Below are 26,952 nucleotides of genomic sequence, written 5' to 3' on the forward strand. Positions count from 1 at the left end.
TTAGCCTTCTCTTACAATTGAGCACAAAATGTGCAATGTTCTAATGTGTTCTATTTTATGTTCTATTTATAATATATTTATTGTATAATTAAATATAAATATTGTGCGCTGCAAGTGCGCCCCTTTGAACTAGTGTTCTGTTGGCATTTTCCATGCGTCGAATTTCTCTCCTTTTCACGTTTTCTCTCTATTAATAGAATAATTATAATTTTGTATTGCTTCTTATCCAATTCGAATAAATTTGTAAAAATATTTCAACTTTTCAGCCAAGATCATGCTCAAATTTGTCATAGTTTCATCAATTCTTGTGGCCCTAGGTCTGTCAATCGAATTGACATTCGAACTTCCAGACAACGCAAATCAGTGTTTTTATGAAGATCTGAAAAAGGATGTTGACACAGTGTTTGAATTCCAAGTTAGTATTTCAATTGAAAATCGTAGAAACTGTAATAATTTGATAATTTCAGGTTGTTACTGGAGGCCATTATGACGTAGACTTGATCATTGAGGATCCAAATGGAAAAGTTTTGTATAAAGATACTAAAAAGCAGTACGACAGTATCAACTTCAAGGCCGAAGTTGAAGGAACATACAAAGCATGCTTTTCAAATGAATTCTCCACATTCTCTCATAAAATCGTTTACATGGATTGGCAATTCGGTGATCAAAATGCTCTTCATGCTGCCGTTACTCAAGGAGCTCATGCAATGACTCAATTAGAAAATTATGCAGTCGCTATTGGAGATAAATTGAGAACAGTAAGATTTTTATTTAAAAAGATTTATTTTTACAATTAGAAAATGCTCAAAACGTAACTTTTTCGAATTTTATGAATTCGTTCATTTTTCCAACTCTATTTTGCTGGGAGCTTACTAAAAAAGTTGTTCACCCGACATTTGACATACTTATAAACTTTTTTGTAGATTGATGACTATCAAACTCATCATCGTCTCCGTGAAGCAACTGGTCGCAAACGTGCAGAAGAACTCAACGAGCGCGTGATGATCTGGTCCCTTGGTCAATCTGCCGTCGTAGTATTCATTGGAATTGGCCAAGTTTTCCTGCTCAAATCATTTTTCAATGATAAAAGAACTCGTTATTAATTTTTTCACACCATTGCTCTTTTTTTTGTAATTAGCAGCCTTCTCATTTTAATGGGTCCCGTCAGTTGTTTTGCCCCTTTTCCTCCCTTTGATACATAGCATAAGAATATAATTTATTGATTTATAACTGAGTTTCATAACATAAAAACCCGAAGCAATTTTATGCAATTGAGAATTATTCAGGAATGTCTCCGTTGAGAACTGACTGATATTCCTGGAGTCTCCGAAGAAGTGCGTCATTTTGATTAAGAAGAGTTTGGATTCCGTTTACGAGCGTCTTGCGTTTTTCACGGTTTCGCTTAGCCTGAAAGTTGATTGAACTGAATCGAAAACTTATTCAAAGTACAAAATAAAATTATGACACACCTGATTTTCGGGAGTAGTTTCAGTGATAATATTCATCCCATCAAGAGTTTCCAGATGTCTTTCCGCCTCTTCGTTGAAATATTTCACTTTCTTTTCCAGCTTTTTCCCCATCTCGACCTGCTTTGGTTTTTCGAGAAAACCACGTTCCAAATCAGCGACATCTCTCAAATTGAGATCATAGGCTTTTTGAAGATTGCTCAAATTATGCTTCTCATATTGCATGAGCATTTTGAAGCCCGCGTCATCAACCAAAGCATTTTTTCCACCCATCACAATGATTTTATCATTTTCTTTAAAATTTAAAGTAGAAAGGGAGACATCGTCGGCGCCTTGAAGAAACTTTCCTGTAAAATACTTTGTCTCATTATTCCAAAAAATCAGAAACAACCTCTGTGCAACAACTTCATGGTTTCAACATCAACATCATTGTCGGTGGCGATTCGATCGCGTAGCTGCCCAAGTGTCAAAATAGATTCGTCTTCTCCTTGATTTTCCTCAAGAATGTCGATTGTAGTTTGAACGGATGAACACGACACATTCACCTTCATTTCTGAAAATTGATTTTGAGACAGTTTTAGCAGTGGGAGAAGCCTCCGAGTGTCGATAAATAAGAAATTGGAACAAAATTATTGTTAACTTATTAGAAAATTAAGAAACTTCTAGAAATGACGAGAAGCTTATGCGAAAATCAGTTCCTCCACGAGGTGTACACATCGATTGCAATGGGGCGCACTCGCTCAGAGACTTCAGAGAAAAACGATTCCATAGACAATGAATCACCGTTTTCGTACGATACTGTGAGGGACATTAAATTAGCCCATTTTTGTTTTTAAGTCACAATACGAGAGCACATGATAGTTTTTATATTGGACATGTAAGAAACACAATGTATGAGCAATAAAATAAACAGTGAGTTGGGTGATAACCATCGGTTGAATAATAAGTATGCAATTATTTACAAGAAAATTACTTATGGCTGGAAACTTTTTTCAATCGCTCGAGAATGGCATCGAGTTTGTAAATTGTCTCCTGGTCAATCTGTTTGTAGATTTTGTCCCGATTTTTAACTATTTTGCGAAAATTGTGAATGCACTCTGTTGCTTTTGCAGCTCGCTCTTCAGCTACCACATCGACTCCAATTCGCCGAGTTTTGGTGGATGCAAATCCGATGATTGTGTCCAGTAAACTGTTGGTAATTGATGCAAGAGCCTTCAAGCAAGCCGATCGCTTCCCATAATTGTCGCTCGTGATATTTTCTGAATTACAAAACATTAGAATAAATTTATCAGGAAGCAAAACCAACCCATGATAAATGTTAAACAAGCATGGCACGAGTTGAGACACCAAGAGTTTCTACTATTCAGAATTCTAATGACTGTGGGAGCGAGTTGGTTGTCGTTTGACAATATCTGTTCCATGTTACTTGTGAAACTCTTCATCTTATAAACACGAAGATCTGAAAAGAAAACATAAACTGAAAAATCAAAACTCTGCAAATCCTACTTCTGCTCTCTCGCTTCGCACAAACACCGATTTTATTCACTTCCTCGGTGCATGCGGACCACAACGACGCGTTTGATGACATGACTGACACGGATGATTCTGGGGAGGATTTTGGCAAAGAACTGCTATGTTCTTCACCTCTCGAAACCGGGTTCCGAGACAATTCCTTCTTCGACTCGGAATGCAATGGACGTCTTGAGCGAGTATTTGTGAACTCGGGCAGATCGGCTTTCACAGTTCGAGAACTCCCGATGAAAGTGATGGGAACGTCCTTTTCCGCACCGCGTCTGAAAAAAATATAATCGCTTCAGATACTTTTTTCGTAGAACTCACCGACTCGAAGTAGATCTTGTATTTGGTCTGTTTTCAGCGGATTTCGGAATGTCGTTGAGAGGCTTCCTATTTTTTGCATGTGTTAGTTTTTTCCGGTCGTCAAGCCCTGACATCTGAAAAATTTCAAAATTTCAAATTTAAGAAGAGACAAACATTTTATAATTGGAAAAAAACACAAGATATCAAAATTAGACGAAAGAAAGGAACTAGTAAACAAGAAAAAACCGTTTTCCCGCATAAAAGAAATTCCCGCGTAATTCTTTGAAGTACTATCGTACCCCGCATGAGCGCTGCGGGACCCGAATAACATCTCATATGCGCCTTTAAAGTTTTTAATATAAAGCTGGATTTTTTAATCCTAAGTATTTACTTTTGCCTCATTCCAATGAATTCTTGAAACGATATATTTAATATTTAATTTAGTTCTTATAGTAAATGGCTCCAGTACTTGGTTTGTTGGAAAATGAAGCGAAAGTCAAGTCGATCATCAGAAAGTAAGTCACCAAAAAAAGAAACAGTTTATATTAATTTAATTTCAGCAATAACCTACTCGAAAAAAAGTTTTCGAGCTTTCAAAGACAGTGTAGAGACCTATCAAGAAACCATGCACTCCGTAGGCGATTTTCGTTCTTGGTTGCAAACGAATTACATTTTTTCAGTCGATTCGTGTTGTTCACAAGTCAAACATTCGGCAACAGCCGCAGAAGAAATGTCAGTCAGCGATAAAGATGTGAAAAATCACCAGAAGAAACTTCATTCATTTTTGGCACAGTCTACTGATCAAGGTATCATTTTCCTTTTAACTTTTAATATTTTAGTTTTCGTGTTTCAGTTAACTCCACGATTGATAAAATGGATTTTTTCTGTTCCAAGGGCAATCACTCTCTTCCGATGGAAATGTCAGTGCTTTCGATCACACTTCCATATGAAGCGTGTATTGAAAAATCTGCAAAAAAACACGAAACTATGGTTTTTTCCATTGATGAAGTTTCGAGTGCTGTTCAGCACCTGGAAAATGAAAAAGTCGATGTGGAAAAGCGTCAATCTTCAACAGGCAAACTTATATTTCAAACTGAAAAAGAAATTATGAAGCTAAAAGAAGAGATTCAAGTAAATACAAATCTCGAGTCAAATATTATTCAATTGTCTCTGGAGAAGCTTTCTTCAGTCAAAGACTCTTCTACGAGTGAAAATGTTTATAAAGCGAAACTGGAAGAGGAGGTATTTCTGTTTCATAAAAAAGGATGTAAAATTTATAATTTAGATAAACGAAGCCAGGCAAATATATGAAGACGCATTGAAACAGGATGTGATCAGCCAAGAATCAGCTATGATGACCCAGCAACTAGAATCTCTTAATGAGTTGTGCTCTGACCTCAGTGATCTTAACAAAATTAATCTTACATCTATCGAAAAGTTTCCTGATTGCAATGAGGTATGCGAGCTCTCCGATGAACTGCAAACTCTTGAAAAGTCTGAAGCTGAAAACTCAGAAAGTATAATAAATCTCGAGGCGTCGTTGGAAGATATTAAATATCAGAACAAGAAAGTCCGTAAGAGTTTTGATCAAATAAACCAATTGGAAAACGCATATATCGTTAAAAAAGAGGTTCTGACTCGGAAGAAATCTGCTATCGAGGACGTCAAGCGACAAATTGCTGAAAGCAAAATCACATTAAATAAATTGAAAGTGACTGTCCGTGCTGTGGAACGATCTGACACCCCAGAGAATGTGGAATCAAAGAAAGAAGTATTTATTCATTCAAATTCAGTATATTACAAGTCTTGTTTCAGGAGGCTTTTCGGCGTCTCGTGGCATCTAGCACTGAACTTCCCGGACCAGAGTCATTCCAGCGTGACAATGTTCGAAATGTGGAGAAATCATTGCGTTTTAAGAAGTGGAACCAAAGAACCACGTCGCAGTCGTCGTTCACTTCAGGTAAGATGTTTAATTGTTTTTATACCAATTTGATTACAACCACATGTTTACTTTTTTGAATAACAAAATACGACGCTTTCAAAGAAGTTTGCAAAGTTTTTTTAATAGACTTTGTGTCAAAGAAGAAATAAATTTATAATTATTTATAGTTTTAGATTCAACACGATCTATTGGACCGATTGGTGTGCATTATCCAGGGATAAAACTTATCAACAAAGACGCTGCAACGCCCACTGAAGTTATTCGGAAGATTACATCGGAGCTAAATGAATCTGCTACTTCTGAAGATTCAACATTCGATGACGATACAGGCACAACACAGGATGAGTCTGGATTGAATGCATTCTTTAATTCTCCGGTTAGCAAAGAACAAACTTCAATGCGTCCACAGTTTTCAATGATTGCTCATATGGAGAAGTATGATACAATGCAGGCCAAGAAAAACATGGATAAATTGCCTGATAATGTTCGCCGAGAAAGCGAAATGGAACACATTTCCCATAATTACGGCCGTAATAATAATTTTTACAGTACGAAAAATTCTGATTACTTCAGGTCCCTCTGAAGTTAACCGCCCGGCGAGTGTTTCATCTAAACGCCACGATCCGGCTGCAAGTATATCGGCAACATCGGAAGAGTCGATCCTATCTGGAACCACTCAGGATGAATCTATGCTCAATGATTTCTTCAATCCAACAGGCACCGACGAAAAACTTAACGACGTTGAGTTTTCCATGACTGCGCATGTGGCAGAATTCGATAACAGACAAAAAGCAAAAAGAGCTGCAGAGCAAATTAAGAAGAGTTCTTCAAAAATATCTGGCAAAAAAGAGGAATCAGTTGCAGATGATAAAAGTGGTTCTTGAATTCTGAATAAGCTTGACAATTTGCAACTATTTTCAGGCTCTGGCAACAGCTACGTAGCTGAAAGTGAAGCTGGCTTCTCACAAGGATCTGAGGAAAACGAATCCATGGATGATGAGGTTTGTGTCTCTTAATGGAATATTCATGAAACATTTATTGTTTTCAGGATTTGGTTGCTCCAGATGATGGCGGTCTAGATCAAACGATTTGGGATGGTGACGACTAAAACTTTCTACATTCTAATTTAATTCATACTTTTTTGTGTTCCTCTTATACGGAATTTTCGCGTAATCTTGTACTATTCCATCATGTTCCTATTGTTTGTGATCTGTTATAAGTTATAAATCATTGTTCTTTAATATTTCAATATTATTGCTGTCACTGTCAAAATGCTAATTAAATTTATCTTTAAAAATCAATTTAAATGTTTAAGTCCTGTAAATATTTATTAAACCGTCGAATTTCAGGAAAAATAACTGTTATAAAATTTATTTTACATGTTAACATGCATGTTAGAAAAGAAGAATTTTACATGTCAACATGCATGTTAGAAAAGAAGAGTACTTGAGAAATTACAAAAGTTTGTATGTATTTACTTGTTTCAATAGTTTTCATTTGTCTGTGGTCGTTGTCTCGCTGAAAAAGACGGGCGGTGCGAGAAAAAGGGTTTTATTTGGACACTAAACTCAATAAAGATACACTTTTTTGATTTCGCTCGCTAAAACTTTTCAATTTCAATACTTCACTTTTGCATCATTTTTCGTGCAGCTCTCTGCGTCTCCGCTTTCAAACACTTCTATTTTGGGTCAATTCTGTTTTTTTTCTTGTTCAGTTTCGAATCAATAGTTTAGCGCGGCTCCAAACATCTAGAAAATCCTTCAAGAAGAGAGCACGAGAAATTGAGAATTTCTTGAGAAATGAGAGAAATGTTAGAGATACGTGATAGAAGAGTTGTTTACGTGCAAAAATCTCACACAGAAAACGTTTCTCAATTTTATTCTCATTTCTTTCAACATTTCAATAAGTCAATGAAATAGTGCTTGACAGAAGAGACGGAGAGAAATAGAGATGTTCGTAGCCCTGGGCGCTCAAATTTATCGGCAATATTTCGGACGACGCGGTGAGCGGTTTTTGGATTCTTGTTGTTCTCTTTTTTAATTTTTTTCTCACTGGTTATATTTTAAATTTCTCGAAACAAAATTGATCGATGATCAAACTTCTTATTTGATAACGAATCAACAGTTTTGATTTAATTCCATTTTTCATAATCTCGTCATTTTGTTTTGCCTTTTTTTTAATTGTCCTTTTTTCTTTCTAATACCTATTTTTATATTAATTGATTGCTAATGTTTTAATTTTAATGGAGGTTACATTTAAAAGTTTTGCTCCGAATATATTTGAAAGAAATTCCTTCACAAGCATCATCTAGTATTTTTATTCTTTTTATATTTTGTGCGAGAAATCACAATCCCCCTATAACAGCTAATAGTTTTCGCCTTTAAACTCAAAAATTTTTCAATTTGCATCATATTCCGATATTTTTCAGGAATGGCGATGGCAAATAACAGTTCGGTGGCCAATAAGGTCTGTCTCATCGTTATTGATGGATGGGGAGTTTCTGAAGATCCTTACGGTAACGCTATTCTCAACGCACAGACACCAGTTATGGACAAGCTGTGTTCGGGTAAGATTTTATTTATTTCAAAATTGTTAACCCAAGAACATTTTTCCAGGCAATTGGGCTCAAATTGAGGCACATGGTCTTCATGTTGGTCTCCCAGAAGGATTGATGGGAAATTCGGAAGTCGGACATTTGAACATCGGAGCCGGACGTGTTATCTATCAAGACATTGTTCGTATTAATCTGGCAGTCAAGAACAACAAATTTGTATGCTTCCAATATTATTTCAGAATATTATATTTCGTAAATTTTAGGTGACTAATGAGAGCTTGGTGGATGCTTGCGATCGTGCTAAAAACGGAAATGGACGTCTTCATCTGGCCGGACTTGTTTCTGACGGAGGTGTTCATTCTCATATTGGTAATATTCATTTATTTATTTTCAATTTATGATTTTTCTCATTTCAGATCACATGTTTGCTTTGGTTAAGGCCATCAAAGAGCTCGGAGTTCCAGAACTTTACCTTCATTTCTACGGAGATGGTCGTGATACTTCTCCAAACAGTGGAGTTGGATTCCTTGAACAAACCCTCGAGTTCTTGGAGAAAACTACTGGGTTAGAATAATGTGATAATTTATGGGGTTATTCAAGTAGTGTCGGAAAATTAAAAAGTGTAGAAAAATTACGCCACAACTGTATTCAAGTATATAAAAACATGTATTTAAATACATTTGTGACGTCACAAATATATTTAAATACATTTCGCTACATTACTTGAATAACCCCATTAGGAAACATGTTTAAAAATATTTTCAGATATGGAAAACTAGCTACTGTAGTTGGCCGCTACTATGCTATGGATCGCGATAACAGATGGGAGCGTATCAATGTTGCATACGAGGCAATGATTGGAGGTGTTGGAGAGACTTCCGATGAGGCTGGGGTATGATTTTAGCGTATAAACTGATTAACAATTCAAAAGACGAAGAATGAACAGTTTTGGATTTCGTTTAATTATAATTTTCTAGGTATCAAAAATCATTTACTAAATATAAAGTAGTTTTCTTCCGTACAATGTATGATATACCAAGATGCAAACTTTTCACTTTAAATCAACAAAAATTCAAATTCATTTCAATTAAAAATGTTTCCGAGAGAAATTCGAATTCTAATTTCAGCAAGTTTAAATAATATCTAAAATTATCATTTTCCAGGTTGTTGAAGTTGTTCGCAAGCGTTACGCTGCTGATGAAACAGACGAATTCTTGAAGCCAATCATTCTTCAAGGAGAGAAAGGACGTGTTCAAAATGACGATACAATCATCTTCTTCGACTACCGTGCTGATCGTATGCGTGAGATTTCTGCAGCAATGGGAATGGATCGTTACAAGGATTGCAATTCGAAGTTAGCTCATCCATCAAATCTTCAAGTATATGGAATGACTCAATACAAAGCCGAGTTCCCATTCAAATCGCTGTTCCCGCCAGCATCGAACAAAAATGTATTGGCTGAGTGGCTCGCCGAGCAAAAAGTTTCGCAATTTCATTGTGCGGAAACCGAAAAATACGCTCACGTTACATTTTTCTTCAATGGAGGACTTGAAAAACAATTTGAGGGAGAAGAAAGGTGTTTAGTGCCCAGTCCAAAGGTAATACTTTGATGATATAACTTCGAAAATTGAATATTTCCAGGTCGCAACTTACGATCTTCAACCAGAAATGTCTGCGGCCGGCGTTGCTGACAAAATGATTGAACAACTCGAGGCTGGAACTCATCCATTCATTATGTGCAACTTTGCTCCACCAGATATGGTCGGGCATACGGGAGTCTATGAAGCTGCTGTCAAGGCCTGTGAAGCTACTGATATCGCAATCGGAAGAATCTATGAAGCAACTCAAAAGCACGGATACTCACTTATGGTTACTGCTGATCACGGAAATGCTGAAAAGATGAAGGCTCCAGATGGTGGAAAACACACTGCTCACACATGTTACCGTGTTCCACTCACTTTGAGCCATCCAGGATTCAAATTTGTCGATGTGAGTTTTTGTCAAACGTTTGAAATTTTTATTTAAAAAAAAACAGAAACCCATATGTTAAATGAAAATATTAATTTACAAACGGGTGTAAATAGCTATTCACTTCACACGTTTACAGCCAGCCGACCGTCATCCGGCCCTTTGTGATGTTGCTCCAACAGTTCTCGCTATTATGGGACTCCCTCAACCAGCTGAAATGACTGGGGTCTCGATTGTTCAGAAGATCTAGATTCAAGTACAATGATTTCAATATTCAAGTTCTATGAACTATATTTTCTACAGTATTCTTTTGTCCAATTTCTTCCCAATTACCTACTATTCAATTCTGTTTATAGTCTGAAAATTTTTATGTATTTAGATCCTTAAATTAGTATGAATAAAATTATATTGCACTGAGAAAATATTTCATTCATTACTATGACCTGTCGGATGACTCATATTCTATTTGCTATTTATGTTTTTTTTCTTGCTCCGGAATGAGCTCTGTAGTCAGTTGCTCAACATTTTTGAAGGGTCAATTGATGGTGACATTTGGCCAATAGACACACTGAGCACATCTGCGGAGCACTCTGACGGCTCGCAAAAGATTGATTTGATCGGACTTTTACTGGGACGAACTGAGAAAAACCATTGGTTTTCTCTGCGTCTCTTAATTTCTCAAACTCTCTTGATTTAGTATCTTATCGTTTCTTCTAATGCTCTCTCTGTGTGACATTTTTCATTATAGTTTCTCGAAAATTCTTTGGAGAAAATGTTGCTAGCATTTTGATGTCACTTTCGTTTGAAAACTCCAGAAACCTCGCCTTTTCCTTATCGTTTTTTAGCATCACTCAGTTAAAATGACCTATTTGTGCCACGAACCCAGTTTTATTGAGAAAAATCGAAATTACTAGGTGAAATTCTATTTTTCGTTGACTTTGAATACGTGTTTGATCGAATTTTGATGAAGCAAAAAACATGAAAATTACATGACCTTGCCCTAGATACGTGGCTACATGGCCTGACCTTTTAATTAACAGAAAATTTTAGGATTTTTTTAGGATTTAATCAGCAGATCATAGATTTTAAAGAATTACATCGTTTTTTAAATCTTCAGAATATTTTTCTGGTTTTTAAGTAAATGTACATTTTATAAACTTTACAAAGTGTAAATAAGAAAAATTATTTTGTTGAGAAAAAAATCGAGCATACAAAAATTGAGACCCGAAGAACTCGGGGGATGTCCTATTGGGGGGATTACCAACTCGGGGGATTGGCCCCGCCCACAGAACCGTGGCTTGCAATACGCCCATTTCTGCAACTGCCGCACGGTTTTAAAACTGTATTTTTCTCAATAGAGCGAGAATTAACAAGAAAAAATAATTTTAAAACCGTGCGGCAGTTGCAAAAATGGGCGTATTGCAAGCCACGGTTCTGTGGGCGGGGCCAATCCCCCGAGTTGGTAATCCCCCAATAGGACATCCCCCGAGTTCTTCGGGTCTCCAAAAATTCAGAAAACTATATGGAAAAGGAAAAAAGGCAATTGGACATAATAATTTTTATATCCTTCACAATTTTCTGAAACTCAGAGATTTATTCAAATGATTTTTTGTTGGTGTTTTCAGTGTCCACTTTGAAAAAAATTCCGCAAAAGTTTCCGCAAATTGTTTTTCTCGTGGCGAGACCCATCCGAAAAAATCCGTGCGCCTTTAGAAACGCATTACGGTACTTGTCGAGGCTTCTTTTTCAAATATTTACGTTGAATTTGTGTTTTCTTCGTTATTTTCAGATTAATATAATATTAATCCATTCAAATCTTTCAGAAACTTCCCCAAGCGGTCTTCTCATCTCAAAATTTGCCACGTGGCCACGCTCTCTTCTCCATAAATCTGAAGAAGGTGGGTTTTCAGTTAATGTTTATCTTTTAAAATTATTTAAATTTCCAACAAAAAAAAAACAAACGAAGTGACGTTGTTAATTCAAATGCTCGCGTCATTCCTCCACTAAAGAGTCCAGTATTCAGGACTTTCTCTCTTTTTTCCTCTTCTTCTTCAATTCTAGCTCTGTTTATGGAATAGCCGTTTTTAGCTGCTCTCCCCGTTTCGCTTTCTTTCCATCTTTTCGTTTCCTCAATCCAAATTATATTTTCACTTCCCTTTTCAGCTTCTTTTTCACTGTTTCTTTGCTGCTCGCTTCTGCATTCATTTCCGCCCACATTCAGTGAAAGAAAGCTCTTGACATTTATTTTAGTCAACGGATAGCAGCCAGTTTTGGGCTGAAAATGGATAATTTACACTAAATACTCGATAGCAAAAATTCAAAAAAAATTATGGAATTTCTGTCTTAAAAGGGATTCGTGAATTCTAGAACTATTTCGTATCGATCATAAATTTTATAAATCCCCTAAACTTTCGAATATCTGTACATAAATGTAATCCTTTCCGATTTTGTAAAACCGGTTTCCTGTGGTGAACGACTTGTTATTCTACAAGTTTTCTTAACTTATTCTCGAACCTTCTCCTTTCTTCTTCTTCTTCTCATTTTCCTTTCCGTCATCTTTCCCGCATTGAATAACAAGATCTACATACCGTTAGTGATTCCCTTTTTGTGTAGAAATACAAACGATTTACACGAACAAGGAAGTTTGTACCGAGAGAGAGAGAGGAACTTGGAATGGAAGAGAAACATTATTTCTCTCTTTTCACTTCCTAATAAGAGAATGAATATAATGACCAGAAAGCAGTAGAGAAGAAGCCAGAAGTGTGTGGACAAGCGGACGCGACGAGATTATAATTGATACGGTTTTCGAAGATGAAGTGACAGCGAAAAGAGGATGAAGCCCGGTTTCGGTGCGATAATGATGAGGAAAAAGTGAACGGATTTTGAAGATTTAGGAACTTTTATTTGAGAATATCACTTAAAAATGTTGAAAGATTTTGGAAATTCAGATTTTCTCGTTCCGGGGCCATAACTCGAAAAATTATGAAATATTGTGCGTTCTTTGTTGAAAAATTAATTTAGCCTTTCAATAGCTCAATTATGAAACATACATATATCTTCAATTTTAAAAACTATCCTCTATTTTCATTGAAATCCGATAGGAATGTCAGTAAATAAAATATCAGTTGAATAAAGCACGTGCTCATTAGACCGAAATGGCTCATCTCATTTTCCATCTCCATAGATAATCAAAACATTGTATTTGTTTGGTTTGAAGATTAATTCTTATTTATAAATATGATTTGAAAATAGGAGAAAATTTTATGTTTTTGAAGTGTGCTCACAACCGGAAAATCAAAAAAATTGTAATGACAACTAGGGTACGGTATCTATGAGTAATTTCCACGATTACCTCTTTGAAAGTATATGAAGCCAGTTAGTATTGTTGTTTTTCGAAAAAAATTTGCTGTTTCCCAGATTCCGTATAGTTTTTTTTCTTGTCACTCGTTTACATAATTACATCCACTCCTTTGGCTTCTTCTGCTTCAAGTTTCCATTCGTTTTTTGACATGTCTCAGTTTGAAGTATGAATTCTTTTTTCAATTGTTATTTATCCCGTTCTTCGTGTTGGCATTTCTTTTCTGAACATAACTGGAACTAGAGCGTGGATAGACTCACAATCTATTTAGATGATGTCCATAAAACACTTGGGATCTTTAACTTACACAAAATATATGTGCGTCAAAATATGAAAAAATAATAATATTTCCGGCTGATTCTCCGTTTTCCAATATTCCCGTCAATGGCCTGCGTTCTGTTCTGATTTTTTTCATGGCCAACAATAAAATATTTATTTTTCACTTTCCTCTCCATCTTTCTTTGCAATATAGTTATTCCTGTGGTTCTTTTCACTTTTTTCATAGAAAGTTCTGCGATGAAATTGGACGGTTTTGTTAGCTAAATTTCAATATTCTAGATCCACCAAAATACTCTATTTGCATATAATAAGTAGGATGTACGTACCTGTATAAATATCATTGCTCTCTTTCACAAAACCCGACAGTATCCATGAGTCATTTGCGTCTCTGTTATGAATGTATGGTATATGTATGAATTACGCACTATTCCTCTTTTTTCTGTGTTCTCTTGTCCGGCTAGCTGAAGTAGTAATAGTAGTACTTGACCAACAGTGAAAAGTGTGATCGACGAACGAATACCGTCATATTCTGGTTTTGTAGAGGTTTTTGGGAAATAGTGTTGGACGAAAACTTTCAATACATCCAAATTCGCATTGAATTGTCATTACTTCAATCGGTTTTTTCTTTTAATATTTTTGCCTGGAGTACCGTTTTTTAGCGTCAAGGCTATAATCTAGTTTTCATGCTGCTATATATATTTTTAAAACTATTTTGTACGTGGCCTTCGATAATTTCGGCTCATCTTTCACTGGTTCTCATGGCAGTTTATATTATTTGCGCGATCTGTTTGTGGGATTAGCGCACCTAAACGGATAACCCAAAGGTAATGTCGGCATGTCATCCGTCTCAATCAAAAGAAGCAAAAGAGATGGCGCAATAACCTTTCCGAGATTTGATTGGAGAAAAACGAATACAGTTTATCGCATTGCGGACGTCATGTCTCCGGGTAACCTGCTGGGTAATTGGAGGCGGCAAGTGTTCTTGAAATCTCAATTGATCTAGAGGGGATCAAAATGAAATTCTAGAGTAATCAAACAGATATGAGAACCACTTTATTACCATTCTTATTTTTTAGCGTTCTCTTTGCGGCCCACGTTAGATTAGTTGATAGAATATCTCACGAAAAGCCGATTCGAATTGGAACTTTGATTTCCTAGATGTCACCTAAACGACAGCAGTGTTCCTAATTCACACCCACCTTCTCAAAAGTCAAGACATTATGTCCTTGGAACATGGAACCTTAGACAAGTCCTTGGAAGTCTGAAGAAAACCACTTGTTTTTCTTATTGGTCCATCCCTATCTGACTGCTCAAGGTCTTTCTGGTACTTTACTACCGAATGTTACGTGCATCATTCTCCATACAACACTTGCTGGTCCCTTACTATTGTAAATACCATCCCTCAAATGTCTCTACGCCTCTAACATTCTCTTGCACTCTAGGCACTGTCTGTATGGTTGACCTAGTGTGTGAGATGATCCCGAAGGGAAAGACCTCTTGCGCTGACCGAATGGGCGGCCCCCGAGACTTCCTTTAGTTAAAGGAAGGTTGACTCGCTTTCTCTCTTCTCTCTATGTTTGTCCCTCTCGGAATTTGTCTCTCCGGCGACGACCTGACCACCCGGGGCTATTCACAAAATCGCACCTCGTTTCTTGAACAGTTAATGTCGTTTGATTTATTGAATTATATGAAGCTCGTTGACTATTTCCATAAGAGTATTCTGAAATTTCCTTATTTTAAACTCCAGTTCATTGTTGTTTCTTGTTCTCTTTCTAACTATATGCGTGTTCAACTCTGGATATTCTGACCAATATGTTTATCCACTTCAAACTTCCTTGTCATTTTTAGCAAGCCATGAAATTTATCTAGAAGCTTCCGCCTCCAATTTTTTTTGGCAATTTCATCGAAATCTCTATCCGGTTCTTCGTTCTTCTCCTTCGTCTATAAATTCATTATACTTCCTCCCAGACTTTTTTGCAATTAAAAAAAAACCACGAAGAAGCTAAAGCTTCTGCCCTCTATAGTCACCCGCAGGCCTTACACACGTTGTTGACGACACTTGGCATTGAAACAAAATCATGATAAAAAGTGGCTCTTGTCTTCTAATTGATAATGCTCTTCTCCTCACCAAATACTCCCACCACACAGTCTGTTTGTACTATCAAATGAGAGTTTCAGGGCTTGCTGTTCTCTTATCGAAATAGAAACAATCCGAGTTTTGGCGAGAAAGAGTACGTAATTGACAATTGATAGACATTTATTTGGCAAAGAGCAACTCCGCTTGCTTTACATGTTAAACTAATTTAGTTATTGAGATAAATCCAAGAACTAATATTGTCTAGATATCTGTAGGATATAGATATATGTTTTGTCAAATCGGCAATTTCATATTAAGGTATTCTTTTTTTTATTATAAAAGCTTCTTTTCTAAAACAACACACACCATTTTTAGAAACCACATAGTTTTAAAATCATAATTAGTGCAATTTAAAACTATGACTAGCCGTATTTGAATCTAACACTCTATTGCTCTTATCAGTAACATTTTCCCTCTCTTCGCTTCCAAGTTCTCGAATTAAAAGTATGCAGAATGTCGCCTACACTTCAATTATTAGTGCACCGATAGGAAACTGTATCTATTTTTCTCGTTTTCTTCATCATGTGAACAAAAGTTCTTCTTCCATCAAGGCGGCTCACACTCCTTTAGCGTATAAATTGAAAGATAAGAACACATGCGTTATTTTTTACTATTCATCAGTCTTTCTGATATGTAGGTCATTACGCCCCCATACCGATACATCTTGATCGTAGATGTAAGATATGAATGTGTTAGGGCTAACTAGTCTTTTTCATTCGATTTTCTTGTGAACTGGCCTGTACTGAACACAGCTGGCCTAGGGCCATGGCGCCAGGTGCGTTTGCATAAACTTTAAAAAACATGATACTGTACTTTTCATCTGTCGTTGGTTAAGAGTTTTTGACAGATTTTTGTCACTAGTTGATGTAGATGTACTGTACCCCAATAAACTAGGATTTTCAATTAAAATTTTTGGCTTCGTCAATTTTTAGGCAATTTTAAAGATCGAATCCAAAAAATTTTGACGTTTCTTTCTTTTCATATTATTTTCTTCGAATAGATTTCAAAATCCTTCAAATCCCAAACATTCCTTTCTGCTCCACCCTATTCCGCAATCCGTTTTTGAATCAAGTGACCTCCCGTATGAGATCTGATAGGTAAACCAATCTCTCGACCCCTACTAGTTCCGTGCAAACAGTCCGCCGTCACCATTTTCTCTCTCTCGGTGCTCTTTTTGTGGTCTCAGCGGCTTTTAGGGTCTTTTTGACATTTAACGTCACTCTTCTTTCTCCTCTTGATGTTAATTAATAGATCGTTTAATCTAAATGTTTTCTTTTTCATTTTTTAAAGAATCAAAAATCATCCTAGGATTATGTAGATTCTATAAGTATTTGTTTTTTACAAAATTGTTTACCATTTCCAAATGTACTCAAATGTTCTCTACCATTAGGTTTTTCGATTTATAAAAAGTACCCTTGGACAATAAATCGATTCTTCCCAATCCTTCCCATCTAAATCTTTTACGACTGATCCATGTCTTCCCCGCTGACAAACAATCCATTCTATTATTTCCCGAGATAAGAATCTAAAGAGTTGTGATGACTGGCCAAAGATTTAGATGGTACTCTAATTCTTGCTACTTTTTAACATTTATTTTAATGTATTATTGATGATACTGTAGTTTAGACTTACTTAGATTCTTTAGATTTTCTAAAACATTTATTGTCTAGTTTTTCAAATTCCTAATTTTTTTCTAGGATACTGTTAAAAAAATCAAGAATCATATCTAACTAACTAAGCAAGTATTATAAATTTACTGCGATGCCTTATAATTTGATTTTCCTATTATTATCTTCTTCTTCAAAATCTAAAATATGTATTGAATTTTTCCCATCTATTTCAATAATATTCTGTTTACTATTCAGTTTTTCATCGTTGGCCTTTCTCCTCCTCCTTCTACTCATCCCTTTCGCCCTTTTCCAACAATTTTCTTCCTCCGTCTCTTCATTTCCTTAACTTCTTCATCCTCCCGTTCCTCTATCTGAGCATGAACATAGACGGCTAGAGACATTATGAAAATAACATGTCAAAGCAAGATACCATAGTCTGCATAAGACAGCCCCTACCGCAGTTTGTCGACGTGTACAAAGGCCTAGTTGGCGAAGCGCTTGCGAAATCGCTTCTGGCCTTTTGGTTGGGTCTAATTTGTATATTCTAAGATCCCTATATATATTACTTTATTTGCCACGAAATTCGGCATCCTACAGTACCCTCTGAATCTGAAATTACAGAGGGTACACACATTCTCACGTTTGGCCACGTGTCGTCTTCCATCGAAACGAAATGGACCAAGATTTTGACCTCGATGAAGGAGCTGGACAATTCAATCTCAAGACTACATTAATGATGTTTACATCAAATGATTCACAAAATGATGATGGAATATGGTCTCCAGGCTCGCCATATCAAGCACTCGAAGACCCCTCATTCTTGGATAAACACTGTAGGTTTTGCTTAACTGTAGAACATTTATAAAATTATAAATTTTCAGTTGTTTCCGATCCAGATCGGTATACTGCTGACGAGCTCTACAGTGCCCTCGAAAAAATGGACGGAAAGTCGGATCTGATTGGAATGGACGATATGGACAATGATAATTGTTACAGCCTCTCTCCACCAGATTCAGGATCTCTTCCAATTTCCCCAGCAAGCACATCTCCCTCATCATATCACTCTTCCGGCGGTGAAGATCTTATGGATTGCTATCCAAGCATTGATATTCTACAACAAGCATCCGAAGAACTATTATATTCAAAAGACGATGACTATGAAATTTGCAGTGTAAGTGGTGAAAGAAAGAGAAGCTTCTATTTCTTGCATTTTTGCATTTCTTCAATGTATTAAGTTTCATTTCATTCTAGGCAAAGGTCAGTAAACCATTTTGAAGCATCACTAATGTTTAGGGCTCTATGTTTATTTTTGGGATATATAAACAATGTGCAGCAGAGAAAGCAGCATAGTTTTTAGGAAACATAAGAGGGTTGTTGATCATTTAATTGTCACCAAGAAATCAAAATACTTTTTTTTTTAAATAAAACATATATATTTTTACAGAGCGGACCTCTTCTTGCCTACACAAATGCCAATTCGGTTGCCACGTCAGCAGTTCATCAGAATCAGCAACAACAACAAAGGAGACTGAACCAAGCAGGATTCCCACATCAGAACTCAAATGGTCTTGTCAGATTTAGTAAGTTTTTATTGTTTTCTATTATTTTTTGTTTCATTCGAACTTGTAATTTCCAAACAAACTAAACATTTTGGTGCGCTATTTTCTGTTCATTCAATAGGCGTTTTTTTTCAAAAGTTTCTCCCGATTCTCATGCAACAAATAGACATCAAATAGTGTTTTGAGGAGTTCCAAATCGAAAGCATTTTTTTCTTCATTCCGTATTTGACCAAACCCCACCACTAGTCAAGCACACAATCAAAAGGCGTGAATTGAACGGAGGGACATTCTCTCGGTCTCTCTTTCCCTTTTTGTGTGGGTGTTTGCACAGTTGGGGGAACGGATCGACAGAAAAGAAGAAACGTCGGGACGAGAATCGATTTGAATTTCATTTGACAGGCAGACGGGGGAAAATCACAATAGAACCAAACAGGCCACATATGCAATGAATCTGTGAAAAGTGATGTACTGAAAAATGTTTTATTAAATTAAAAATTAGAATTTTTTCTGAGGAATAACAATTTCTAAGCCTAAAACCATTACGAAAATTAATTAATTAAAAACATTTTCACTATAGACTATCACTTCTATGTAAATATATATTTTTTGAAAAAACTTACAATAAGTCGAGTTTTTTTCCCAAAGAATCTAATCACTTTACGACATTATCTGTCTATCAGTTTTATAACCTCAGAAGATCTTCATCCCCTTATCGATTTTATCTCAATAAGACTCTCATCCGCACGTAACATGTTTCTTTATCGCTTCCTCTTTTTTCATTCATCTCGGGGCGCCCAGTCCCTACAAGGTTTTTGATGGAAAAAGATGATAGAGACTGGCACCAACTTGTACTTCATCATCATGTACATTCTTTAGTGACGACATGATCGATAATTTAACAATTATTTCAGAATCCAGCCAACCGAGAGTCCTCAATCCCGCAAGCATTTCTCTCAATGCACCATCTTCGTCATTCAATCCACAATCAACGTCTTCAACTCCAGCCACATCATCTTCATCATCATCATCTACAAACGGTGGATTCGTGAAATCTAGCACTGGAGAACGTCGCAAGTATCCACCACTTCGACTGGATGAAGAAGAAATCAAATTGTGCAAGAAAGAAGGAATATGTCTACCAGACTTCTTCCCACTTACAAAAGCCGAGGAACGTGATCTGAAACGTATTCGACGAAAGATTCGCAATAAGCGTAGTGCACAGACAAGCCGCAAGAGGAAGCAGGTGAGCATAACGATGACCTTTTACTTTTTGAGAGAGATCTCATCAAAAGGCATATTGACCCAGTGCCAGGTGGTGGAACTGAGCACGGCGGTTTTTTGTTTGTTAGGACAAATTTGAGAAAACTAGTTGATAGTTGTGGCAAATAATATGGAAAAGTACACTGATGCAATTTGACAATAGGATTTCCAAAGATTGCCAAGGATACAAATTCAGTCTGAAAAAGGGATTCAAAGTACAGTACTCATGAATGTCAAAGTGCTGTCAGCGTACTCAACATTTCATGAAAGTGTCAATTAATAGTATGCTTAACGTCGTGAACATGTCAATCGTCTTCTTTCCCGCAATTCTCTCACCAATCTCATCTCATCTTTATGATTTTCCAAATTGAGGGCAATGTTGTTTTTGCATTCCAACTTCTACTATAAAACATGTGTTCTCGCTCTCAGCTGACCACTTTTTTGGCCGAAATAGGCCATGGACACTAGGAGAGCGTGAGAAGCCTTTTTGAAAAGACCTTGAGATGGCGAAAAAAAGAAGACGCACGAATTATTCGGGATTGGTCTCTTGTACACATTGAAGATGGTCTATGGATGAATAGATGATGATGATGAGAAAAAAGAGGGAAGAAGCGGTTTCTTAACGAAACTGTGTCATATATAAAGTAGCTCTTGAGAAGAGATGAGATATAATCAGTAGATGGGATTATTGAGTAAGAGGGGACAGTGACGTAAAAGGTGTTTGAAGTCATCAATAAATTGTATTTTTTACAGGATTATATCGAGCAATTGGAAGATCGTGTCTCCGAGTCCACCAAAGAAAACCAGGCACTGAAACAACAGATTGAGAGATTAAGCAGCGAGAATCAGTCAGTAATATCCCAACTCAAAAAACTTCAAGCTCAACTTGGACAAAATGCAAAGAGAACTACTCAAGCAGGAAGATGTCTTGCTGTGTTTATGCTCTCTGCCTGTCTGCTAGTCTCTCCACAACTGAGTCCATTGGTTAGTTGGAAATTTCAGGGCATATGAACAAGTTTCATTATTATTTAAATTTCTAGGGAAACCAGGACAATCAGAAAGTATTGGAATGCATTGAAGAAGCTTGTCAGCCATCTGCAACTTCCATGAACTCTGCGAATTCAGCTCAACGAGCAATCGCCGGCGTTACCGCCCCATCCGTAGTCATCCCATCTGGTGGACCAGTAATGGTTTCTACCAACGCCAATCGCCAAATGAATCGGAATGCTGTTCTCAATCATCACAACAATAGCAAATATCCCGCATCTGGAAATCAAAACCATCATCCTATAGCCCTCGAAGATTTGAACCATCCACCACCTACACTGCAACCAAAACAATCATACCAACAACAACATCAACCATCGATGTATCGTCGAAGTGACGAGACAATTGCAATGGCAATGGCCAAGATTGGAGCGCGGAAAGGCTCGTCGACATCATCATCGTCGGCTTCTTCGGTTGCATCGTCGACATCGACATCATCTGCAACATCTCCCATCTACCGTACCTCGCGTACTTTGGGTGCATTCGAAGATCAATGCGATGCGTCGTCGGATGATTCGAACTGTGCAAATATGCCATCACTGGTGCCAATGAAGATGTCAGCTCAGCCACCAAAAAGAAAGATTGTTACGATGAATGGACAGCCAAGAGTCACTTATAGAGCTGTTCCAGCTTCTTCTGTGAATGTAGAGCAGGCACAATATTACAAGGTGCCACAACAAAAGGTGCAATATGTAACGATGGATAGACCAATTAAATATGAAGTGGTGAGTATTTAATTTTAAAAAGTTGGTTAATGTTTTATCGTTAATTATTTCAACTATCAGTTAAATGTCAAAAGAAAAACACAATTCTTCATCAGAATTTAAATTTCCTTTAGTTGCAGTTGAACGACTATATCAAAATGGAAGAAGAATCAACAATTCGTCTTCCAAACTCCTGGTCTACTGCTGGTCCACGCCTTCATCCACAAGTTAATGCGTCTTCCAGAACTGTTCGACCATTGACTGTGGCCACTCCTGTTCATTATAATGGACCATCTGCTAAGAAAATAAAGACCCAAATGTTTTAAGCTTCTCAAAGCTACTCCCTTTCCAATTTCTCGTTTTTTCTCGGTCGCTTCAAGACCCGGTAATTCAACGTACGATAGCTCCTCTTGTTCCATTTTATTTTTCATTTCATTAGAGTTGACCTCTGCCCCTACCTTTCCCAGTCCACACGCCCATCAAAAACCAAATGTATTTAATCTAATCAAAAGTTTATATTATTATATACATAATTTCTAGATTAGTCTTTTTTTTTCAGTTTTCTTGCTGATTTGAAAATGTTAACCCCTATATTTCTATTGCCTGCTTGTCACCTCCACCCTAAAATAGTCGTCACCCCCAACCATCTGAGATATTCCAATATATGAGAAACTCTAATCATTCTCGTTATTCCTGTCTTCCATTTAATTGGCGGAAAGTTGTTTTTTCTAATTTTCCATGTTTACCCGGGTTTTCAGTTCTTCCATATTTTCAACCCCTTTCCCCCATTGTTGAGTTTTATCCCTATTTCTTGTTTTCATTTCCTTTCTTTTTTCTCTCTGTTCACCAAATTAATCAATCAGAAATCAATCACTTTCAATTTGAGTCTCTTACTTTTTCTCCCATTTCCCTTCCAAGTTCCGAAAAGTATTGATAATAACTATTTACAGTAGTTTTGTTCGAAAATACATCCTATACATTTCATTAACCAATCCTCATGAAGTAACCAACACATATATAAACTTTATGGCTCTGGTAATAATTGCATTTCATTTGCAAACTACATGGAACTAGACACTTGAATAAAATAGCTACGTGACTCTTACTTTAGCGTATAGATTTATTTTTCCAAATCTCTGAATAATTCAATTCTTATTTTGATTTTACCGATGCGTTGGCTTCAATCAATTGTAACAATCTGTTTGATTGTTTTTGTAGACTCTCGGAAATTGACTGCAGAGGAAAACGAGAAACGCTTAGAAGATTGTGGGAAAAATGTTAAATGTGAGTAGGAATTTGAATTGCATATTTGGAAATTTGAGATGAGATTTACTTATATTGGGTGGCCAATTAAATGGTAATCATCTGTACAATTCCAATGTACATAAAGCTGGAAGTATCCTTAAAAACATGTGGCCATAGTATGTCCATTTTATATTCGGATTTTTGTCTAGCCAGGCTAGAAACCTACTTTATCCAACTTATGCCGTTTTCCGATTGGTATTTCTAAAATTGCTCAAGTCGGTTGAGAAGGTTGGAGTTGATGCAAATTGTCAAGATAGTGATTACTTTCTTCTTTCGGATACCAAAACTTGCAGCAAAAATATTCAATGGAAGAAAAGCCGAAATTGACGAGGCACCTTGGGCGGTACGAATCAACACCTACACCAATGTCAAGAACATAGATGAAACTTGGTCGAAGCATTGTTCTGGAACACTTACATCTCCACGTCATATTCTAACAGCAACTCATTGTGCAGCAACATATACTGAAACTGAATGGAATGGAACAGTTATAGATGCGCCAATTTATAGAAAATATTGTGAGGAACAGAGGTATGATTATGTCTACAATTTGAAATTAGTAATGTATTTTCAAAAAAAAAAGAATCTGATCTGCACCGGGCAAAAATACAAAAAAACGAAAACAAACACTTCAGAATAAGCTTTGTTCTCGGTTAACAGTTTGTGGAATATTATATGGACGCAGAAAAATGACCCTTCCGAAACCGACGTTGAAATGCGCTCCACGGCTAATTGAAAACGTTCCGCCCCCGAACCAGGGGTCTCGTTAGGTATTTGGCGGCGAACCCTAAGTTCAAGCGTGTGTGTTGTTTTTTCCATAGTTATTAATGATTTCTACATTGCAATGATGTTTAAAATGCATGAAAATTTGCAAATTAAAAAAAGTGAAAATATTTGAGTTTACGGATTCACCGCCTAATATCTAACAAGACTTACTGTTCGGGAACGGGCCTTTTCTATTGGCCATGAATATCAAAATCGTGATTCTATTCAATTTCAGCACGTTGATTGTAAGAGAAGTGGCGGCTAGCAGAATTGTAGTTCGTTTACGAAATCGAACAGAGATCGGAAGGGCAAAATATGTAAGAGTATTTGCAGACTAATCTTTAACATTTTTTTTTTGAATATTAAAGTTGTTCATGTTCAATTACTGTCGAAAAATAGTGGATAAGAATGCGTATGAAATACAGTACCCGGATGACATAATGATTATTGAATTATCTGAAGATGTTGAATACAGTTCCGAATTGAAGCCAGTTTGTGTTGCTGGCAAGTTTCACAAATCAGTGTTTATCAAGTTGTTTAACAACAATAATTTAGGCAGTACAGATGACAATGCTCCAAATAGTCATTTGGATCTTTTCGGATTTGGAGATGATCGTAAGTTATAATCATGTTAGAAATAAAGGAACAACAAATTTCACTCCATATATTGAAATTTGAACATACCTGATTTCAACCGATTTCCTGACTTACGAAATTGAGAGGGTATACTTGTAGTCAATTTTTCGTTTCAGTTGTTTAAAACTTTGAAAATTGTAAATGAATAATTTTTGCAGCTCCTCGTGATAAACCATCGTCCTTAAAGAATTTGCATGATATTCCGCTCAAACATCATAAAGTGGAGGTGAACATTTATTTTAGCCGTGAATAAAATTATATATCATAAAAATTCACAAGCGAACATATATTTTTCAGATAATGGATATGAACAAGGAAGGAACATCAAAACGAATGGATCCTCGACTTTTTATAGCGAAAAGTGTGACTAGAACATCTGTTGCATGTCCAGGAGATAGTGGTGCTGGTGGAGTTAAGGAAATTGACAAAAGGACGACAGTTGTTGGAGTATTTACTAAAAGTACTGTTTTCCTTTTTCGCAGAAACATTATTATGTAGAACAAAAAGTATGATTTCTTGAAATGTAGGTAATTTATGTCATGGAAAATGCAAGAGTGTTTTTCATTGAGACATCCAAAATATTCGTGTAATTTTACCGAATTTTCTAGGGACTCGTGAGCAGAACCCAATCCGAGTTTCAACTTTTTTGAACAAATTTCCGTTGTTTTAAAGTAATGAGAAATTTTCCTCACAAAAAATAATAATAACTGAAAATTTAAATATATCGAACAATTAAAATATATAACGTCTATGTGCCGAAAAATATCAAAATATGAACTTTTTTTTCAAGTTTTGGCCTAATTTTTTTTGCCAAACTTCAGAGTTTCGTGAGAAGTTTTTCCTGATTTCTGTTAAAAGATATTACATTCCAGCCACCTGCAAGTTTGTTTACCGAGATAAGCGAGATGAAGAAACATATGCATCATTTGGATTTTATGCAAACGATGTATGCGAGTATACCGGTATTTGTACGACATCAGGAAGTTTCTCGTCCTTAAAATATCAAATTACAGTCCTTTTTTTGTTCTATTATTTTATTTGAATAAATAAAGATTTTGAAATATTGATCATTCAGCTCACAATCTATCATTTCTCATTTCTAGCTATACAGGTTGCCTTATAATTATTCATACCTAAACTGGCGTCCACATTATTGGGAAATTTAAGAATTTACCAAAACTAGGACTGAAAATTTTGATGAATCTAAAGATTTTAAACCTGATTCATTATGATATTCGGTCATTTCAGATTATTATAAGTGCATTAAAAGTCCCATTGATGACATTCAACTGCATTTCCATTATTGAAAAATTCCTTTGAAAAAAAAAATGTTTCACTTTTTGGGAAAATCTCTGAAAAATTCTTTAGGGCTTTTGAAATTTATGGATAAGCGTCAACACAATACATTTCAAATCTTCTAAACTTAGAGTTGTTCTATAACCAACTCTGAAGTTCTTAGTTGCTTTTTTCAAGTTTTCAAAAAATTTAAACAACACTTTCAAAAACATGTCTTTTTTGAAATCTTTCAATATACAATTCGTGCGCCCAAAGAGCTTTTACCTCGTCTATTATAGTCCATTTCCTTTTCAAAAAAGAAAAGCGAACAATTTTCCTTTTTTACTCGTTTAGTATCAGCACTCAATAAGTAATAATACTCTCTCTCTTTTTTCTTTCTCATTTTTCTTTACTTTTTAGTAGAGTTCCCATGACAACTGAGCTCATTTTTCGCAACAAATGTGCTTTATCCGTCGGCTTTTTCTTCTATTTTTCTTTTCTTCACCCACCTCTTTTCCATATTTCTCTGCATTCTCTTTTTTTGGTTTTGCCGTAATACCTTCCATTTGATTACGTCACACTTTCAGTTAAGGACGTTTTCATTGTCTACAAATCTAAGATTATTTTAATATCGTTTCCATAATCTGATGACATTTTCTCAAGCACAAATAAATCCCAAAAATTACTGTTAAATCTGGAAAAATTGTATAATTATTTTTTTTTGAAACCGTTTATCTAACTGGTTTAAAAAATTAAATCCCCTGGTCCTCTCACGAACTGAATTTTTCCTTTACCAGAACCACCTTTGTCGAGGAGGTAAACATTACGTATTTATTGGGAAACTGTTATGACATCATAAATCTACAATTTTTTTCTGTTCTAACGAATACTGTAGCTGCAAATTTTTTCGCTTACATGAAAACACCCAGTCAACAGTTTGTTTTTGTCCTAGAATTTAGGACCCCCAACACATCAGGTAACAGAACACTTTGAGCTATGAAATTAAGAGGATTCATTCAAAAATTAATAAATGTTTCATGGACTACACGGGAAACGATTCATGGTTTCAAATTTCGGTGTAAGACACTTTCCATGTGTGTCTATTTCCACTAGAACCACCTCAATTTCTTCAGTTTCTTTTCGTTTCGTTGCACTGTTTGCTCTTTGTGAGTCTGTCATGCGCTCTCTACCTTTCATATCTTTAAGTCTCTTCTTATTCAATTATATCTTATTTGTTTCCAAAAATTCACTCACAAGCAGGAAAAAGAA

The 26,952-nt window shown here is 36.1% G+C and overlaps 7 protein-coding genes and 5 non-coding genes across 16 annotated transcripts; 8 read left to right on the plus strand and 4 right to left on the minus strand.

The window, feature by feature from the left end:
- Positions 1-216: 216 nt before the first annotated feature.
- 21ur-14797 lies at positions 217-237 on the plus strand. The gene has a single exon (NR_050202.1).
- Positions 238-266: 29 nt separating this feature from the next.
- On the plus strand, positions 267-1,228 carry tmed-3 (GOLD domain-containing protein). The gene is made up of 3 exons (NM_059491.5): positions 267-415; positions 468-758; positions 924-1,228. Exons 1-3 carry the CDS (start codon positions 275-277, stop codon positions 1,101-1,103), a joined length of 612 nt encoding a protein of 203 aa, NP_491892.1. The 5' UTR covers positions 267-274; the 3' UTR covers positions 1,104-1,228.
- Positions 1,197-2,019, minus strand: bag-1 (BAG family molecular chaperone regulator 1). Its single transcript, NM_059492.8, has 3 exons — positions 1,858-2,019; positions 1,470-1,813; positions 1,197-1,407 (listed from the first exon to the last, which is right to left on the minus strand). Exons 1-3 carry the CDS (start codon positions 2,015-2,017, stop codon positions 1,279-1,281), a joined length of 633 nt encoding a protein of 210 aa, NP_491893.1. The 5' UTR covers positions 2,018-2,019; the 3' UTR covers positions 1,197-1,278.
- Positions 2,020-2,316: 297 nt separating this feature from the next.
- Positions 2,317-3,420, minus strand: mei-2 (Meiotic spindle formation protein 2). The gene is made up of 4 exons (NM_059493.8): positions 3,306-3,420; positions 2,973-3,259; positions 2,773-2,925; positions 2,317-2,725 (listed from the first exon to the last, which is right to left on the minus strand). Exons 1-4 carry the CDS (start codon positions 3,416-3,418, stop codon positions 2,436-2,438), a joined length of 843 nt encoding a protein of 280 aa, NP_491894.1. The 5' UTR covers positions 3,419-3,420; the 3' UTR covers positions 2,317-2,435.
- A 272-nt stretch (positions 3,421-3,692) lies between these two features.
- Positions 3,693-6,522, plus strand: syp-6. Of its 4 annotated transcripts, none has more exons than NM_001392463.1 (10): positions 3,693-3,799; positions 3,845-3,918; positions 3,965-4,090; positions 4,138-4,526; positions 4,570-5,055; positions 5,100-5,244; positions 5,400-5,756; positions 5,800-6,102; positions 6,148-6,227; positions 6,275-6,522. In NM_001392463.1, the coding sequence occupies exons 1-10, from the start codon at positions 3,741-3,743 to the stop codon at positions 6,332-6,334; spliced, it is 2,079 nt and encodes a 692-aa protein (NP_001379337.1). In that variant the 5' UTR covers positions 3,693-3,740; the 3' UTR covers positions 6,335-6,522. The 4 variants fall into 4 exon arrangements, with proteins under 4 accessions (NP_001379337.1, NP_001379336.1, NP_491895.1 ...); NM_001392460.1 differs by having other exon boundaries at positions 3,724-3,799; positions 5,394-5,756; positions 6,275-6,461; NM_059494.6 differs by having other exon boundaries at positions 3,727-3,799; positions 5,800-6,099; positions 6,275-6,473.
- Positions 6,523-7,124: 602 nt separating this feature from the next.
- On the plus strand, positions 7,125-10,164 carry ipgm-1 (2,3-bisphosphoglycerate-independent phosphoglycerate mutase). 2 transcript variants are annotated; one of them, NM_059495.6, is made up of 9 exons: positions 7,125-7,228; positions 7,655-7,792; positions 7,842-7,996; positions 8,044-8,149; positions 8,197-8,344; positions 8,546-8,672; positions 8,944-9,378; positions 9,422-9,769; positions 9,888-10,164. In NM_059495.6, the coding sequence occupies exons 1-9, from the start codon at positions 7,177-7,179 to the stop codon at positions 9,996-9,998; spliced, it is 1,620 nt and encodes a 539-aa protein (NP_491896.1). In that variant the 5' UTR covers positions 7,125-7,176; the 3' UTR covers positions 9,999-10,164. The 2 variants fall into 2 exon arrangements, with proteins under 2 accessions (NP_491896.1, NP_871851.1); NM_182051.7 differs by lacking the exon at positions 7,125-7,228 and having other exon boundaries at positions 9,888-10,155.
- A 1,407-nt stretch (positions 10,165-11,571) lies between these two features.
- Positions 11,572-22,741, plus strand: let-607 (CREB-H transcription factor homolog let-607). Its single transcript, NM_059496.9, has 8 exons — positions 11,572-11,646; positions 17,754-17,965; positions 18,014-18,303; positions 18,577-18,712; positions 19,603-19,934; positions 20,705-20,935; positions 20,992-21,723; positions 21,837-22,741. Exons 2-8 carry the CDS (start codon positions 17,806-17,808, stop codon positions 22,026-22,028), a joined length of 2,073 nt encoding a protein of 690 aa, NP_491897.2. The 5' UTR covers positions 11,572-11,646; positions 17,754-17,805; the 3' UTR covers positions 22,029-22,741.
- Positions 14,843-15,044, minus strand: F57B10.16. Its single transcript, NR_050203.1, has one exon. It is a non-coding gene; the product is annotated as an Unclassified non-coding RNA F57B10.16 (non-coding RNA).
- F57B10.18 lies at positions 14,903-15,044 on the plus strand. Its single transcript, NR_050204.1, has one exon. It is a non-coding gene; the product is annotated as an Unclassified non-coding RNA F57B10.18 (non-coding RNA).
- Positions 19,421-19,568, minus strand: F48A9.4. The gene has a single exon (NR_050205.1). It is a non-coding gene; the product is annotated as an Unclassified non-coding RNA F48A9.4 (non-coding RNA).
- On the plus strand, positions 20,359-20,481 carry F48A9.6. Its single transcript, NR_101569.1, has one exon. It is a non-coding gene; the product is annotated as a small nucleolar RNA F48A9.6 (small nucleolar RNA).
- try-6 (Peptidase S1 domain-containing protein) lies at positions 22,607-25,470 on the plus strand. The gene is made up of 8 exons (NM_001374905.3): positions 22,607-22,986; positions 23,301-23,538; positions 24,008-24,089; positions 24,141-24,280; positions 24,332-24,387; positions 24,567-24,634; positions 24,706-24,868; positions 25,281-25,470. Exons 1-8 carry the CDS (start codon positions 22,872-22,874, stop codon positions 25,448-25,450), a joined length of 1,032 nt encoding a protein of 343 aa, NP_001361988.1. The 5' UTR covers positions 22,607-22,871; the 3' UTR covers positions 25,451-25,470.
- Positions 25,471-26,952: the final 1,482 nt, after the last annotated feature.

Source organism: Caenorhabditis elegans, chromosome I (assembly GCF_000002985.6).
Source record: "Caenorhabditis elegans chromosome I".
Lineage (NCBI taxonomy): Eukaryota > Metazoa > Nematoda > Chromadorea > Rhabditida > Rhabditidae > Caenorhabditis > Caenorhabditis elegans.

Coding starts and splice junctions, on each gene's coding strand:
- mei-2 (NM_059493.8), bottom strand. CDS start 3,418: ATGTCAGGGCTTGACGACCGGAAAAAACTAACACATGCAAAAAATAGG. Junction 3,260..3,305: donor ACAAGATCTACTTCGAGTCG/GTGAGTTCTACG, acceptor TATTTTTTTCAG/ACGCGGTGCGGAAAAGGACG. Junction 2,926..2,972: donor TGCGAAGCGAGAGAGCAGAA/GTAGGATTTGCA, acceptor TTTTCTTTTCAG/ATCTTCGTGTTTATAAGATG.
- let-607 (NM_059496.9), top strand. CDS start 17,806: ATGGACCAAGATTTTGACCTCGATGAAGGAGCTGGACAATTCAATCTC. Junction 18,304..18,576: donor ATGACTATGAAATTTGCAGT/GTAAGTGGTGAA, acceptor ATATTTTTACAG/AGCGGACCTCTTCTTGCCTA. Junction 21,724..21,836: donor GACCAATTAAATATGAAGTG/GTGAGTATTTAA, acceptor AATTTCCTTTAG/TTGCAGTTGAACGACTATAT.
- try-6 (NM_001374905.3), top strand. CDS start 22,872: ATGCGTTGGCTTCAATCAATTGTAACAATCTGTTTGATTGTTTTTGTA. Junction 24,090..24,140: donor AGATCGGAAGGGCAAAATAT/GTAAGAGTATTT, acceptor TGAATATTAAAG/TTGTTCATGTTCAATTACTG. Junction 24,869..25,280: donor TGTTGGAGTATTTACTAAAA/GTACTGTTTTCC, acceptor ATTACATTCCAG/CCACCTGCAAGTTTGTTTAC.
- syp-6 (NM_001392460.1), top strand. CDS start 3,741: ATGGCTCCAGTACTTGGTTTGTTGGAAAATGAAGCGAAAGTCAAGTCG. Junction 4,091..4,137: donor GGCACAGTCTACTGATCAAG/GTATCATTTTCC, acceptor TTCGTGTTTCAG/TTAACTCCACGATTGATAAA. Junction 5,245..5,393: donor GCAGTCGTCGTTCACTTCAG/GTAAGATGTTTA, acceptor AATTATTTATAG/TTTTAGATTCAACACGATCT.
- tmed-3 (NM_059491.5), top strand. CDS start 275: ATGCTCAAATTTGTCATAGTTTCATCAATTCTTGTGGCCCTAGGTCTG. Junction 416..467: donor ACACAGTGTTTGAATTCCAA/GTTAGTATTTCA, acceptor TGATAATTTCAG/GTTGTTACTGGAGGCCATTA. Junction 759..923: donor TTGGAGATAAATTGAGAACA/GTAAGATTTTTA, acceptor ACTTTTTTGTAG/ATTGATGACTATCAAACTCA.
- ipgm-1 (NM_059495.6), top strand. CDS start 7,177: ATGTTCGTAGCCCTGGGCGCTCAAATTTATCGGCAATATTTCGGACGA. Junction 7,793..7,841: donor TATGGACAAGCTGTGTTCGG/GTAAGATTTTAT, acceptor ACATTTTTCCAG/GCAATTGGGCTCAAATTGAG. Junction 8,673..8,943: donor AGACTTCCGATGAGGCTGGG/GTATGATTTTAG, acceptor ATCATTTTCCAG/GTTGTTGAAGTTGTTCGCAA.
- bag-1 (NM_059492.8), bottom strand. CDS start 2,017: ATGAAGGTGAATGTGTCGTGTTCATCCGTTCAAACTACAATCGACATT. Junction 1,814..1,857: donor CATGAAGTTGTTGCACAGAG/GTTGTTTCTGAT, acceptor AGTATTTTACAG/GAAAGTTTCTTCAAGGCGCC. Junction 1,408..1,469: donor AAACTACTCCCGAAAATCAG/GTGTGTCATAAT, acceptor ATCAACTTTCAG/GCTAAGCGAAACCGTGAAAA.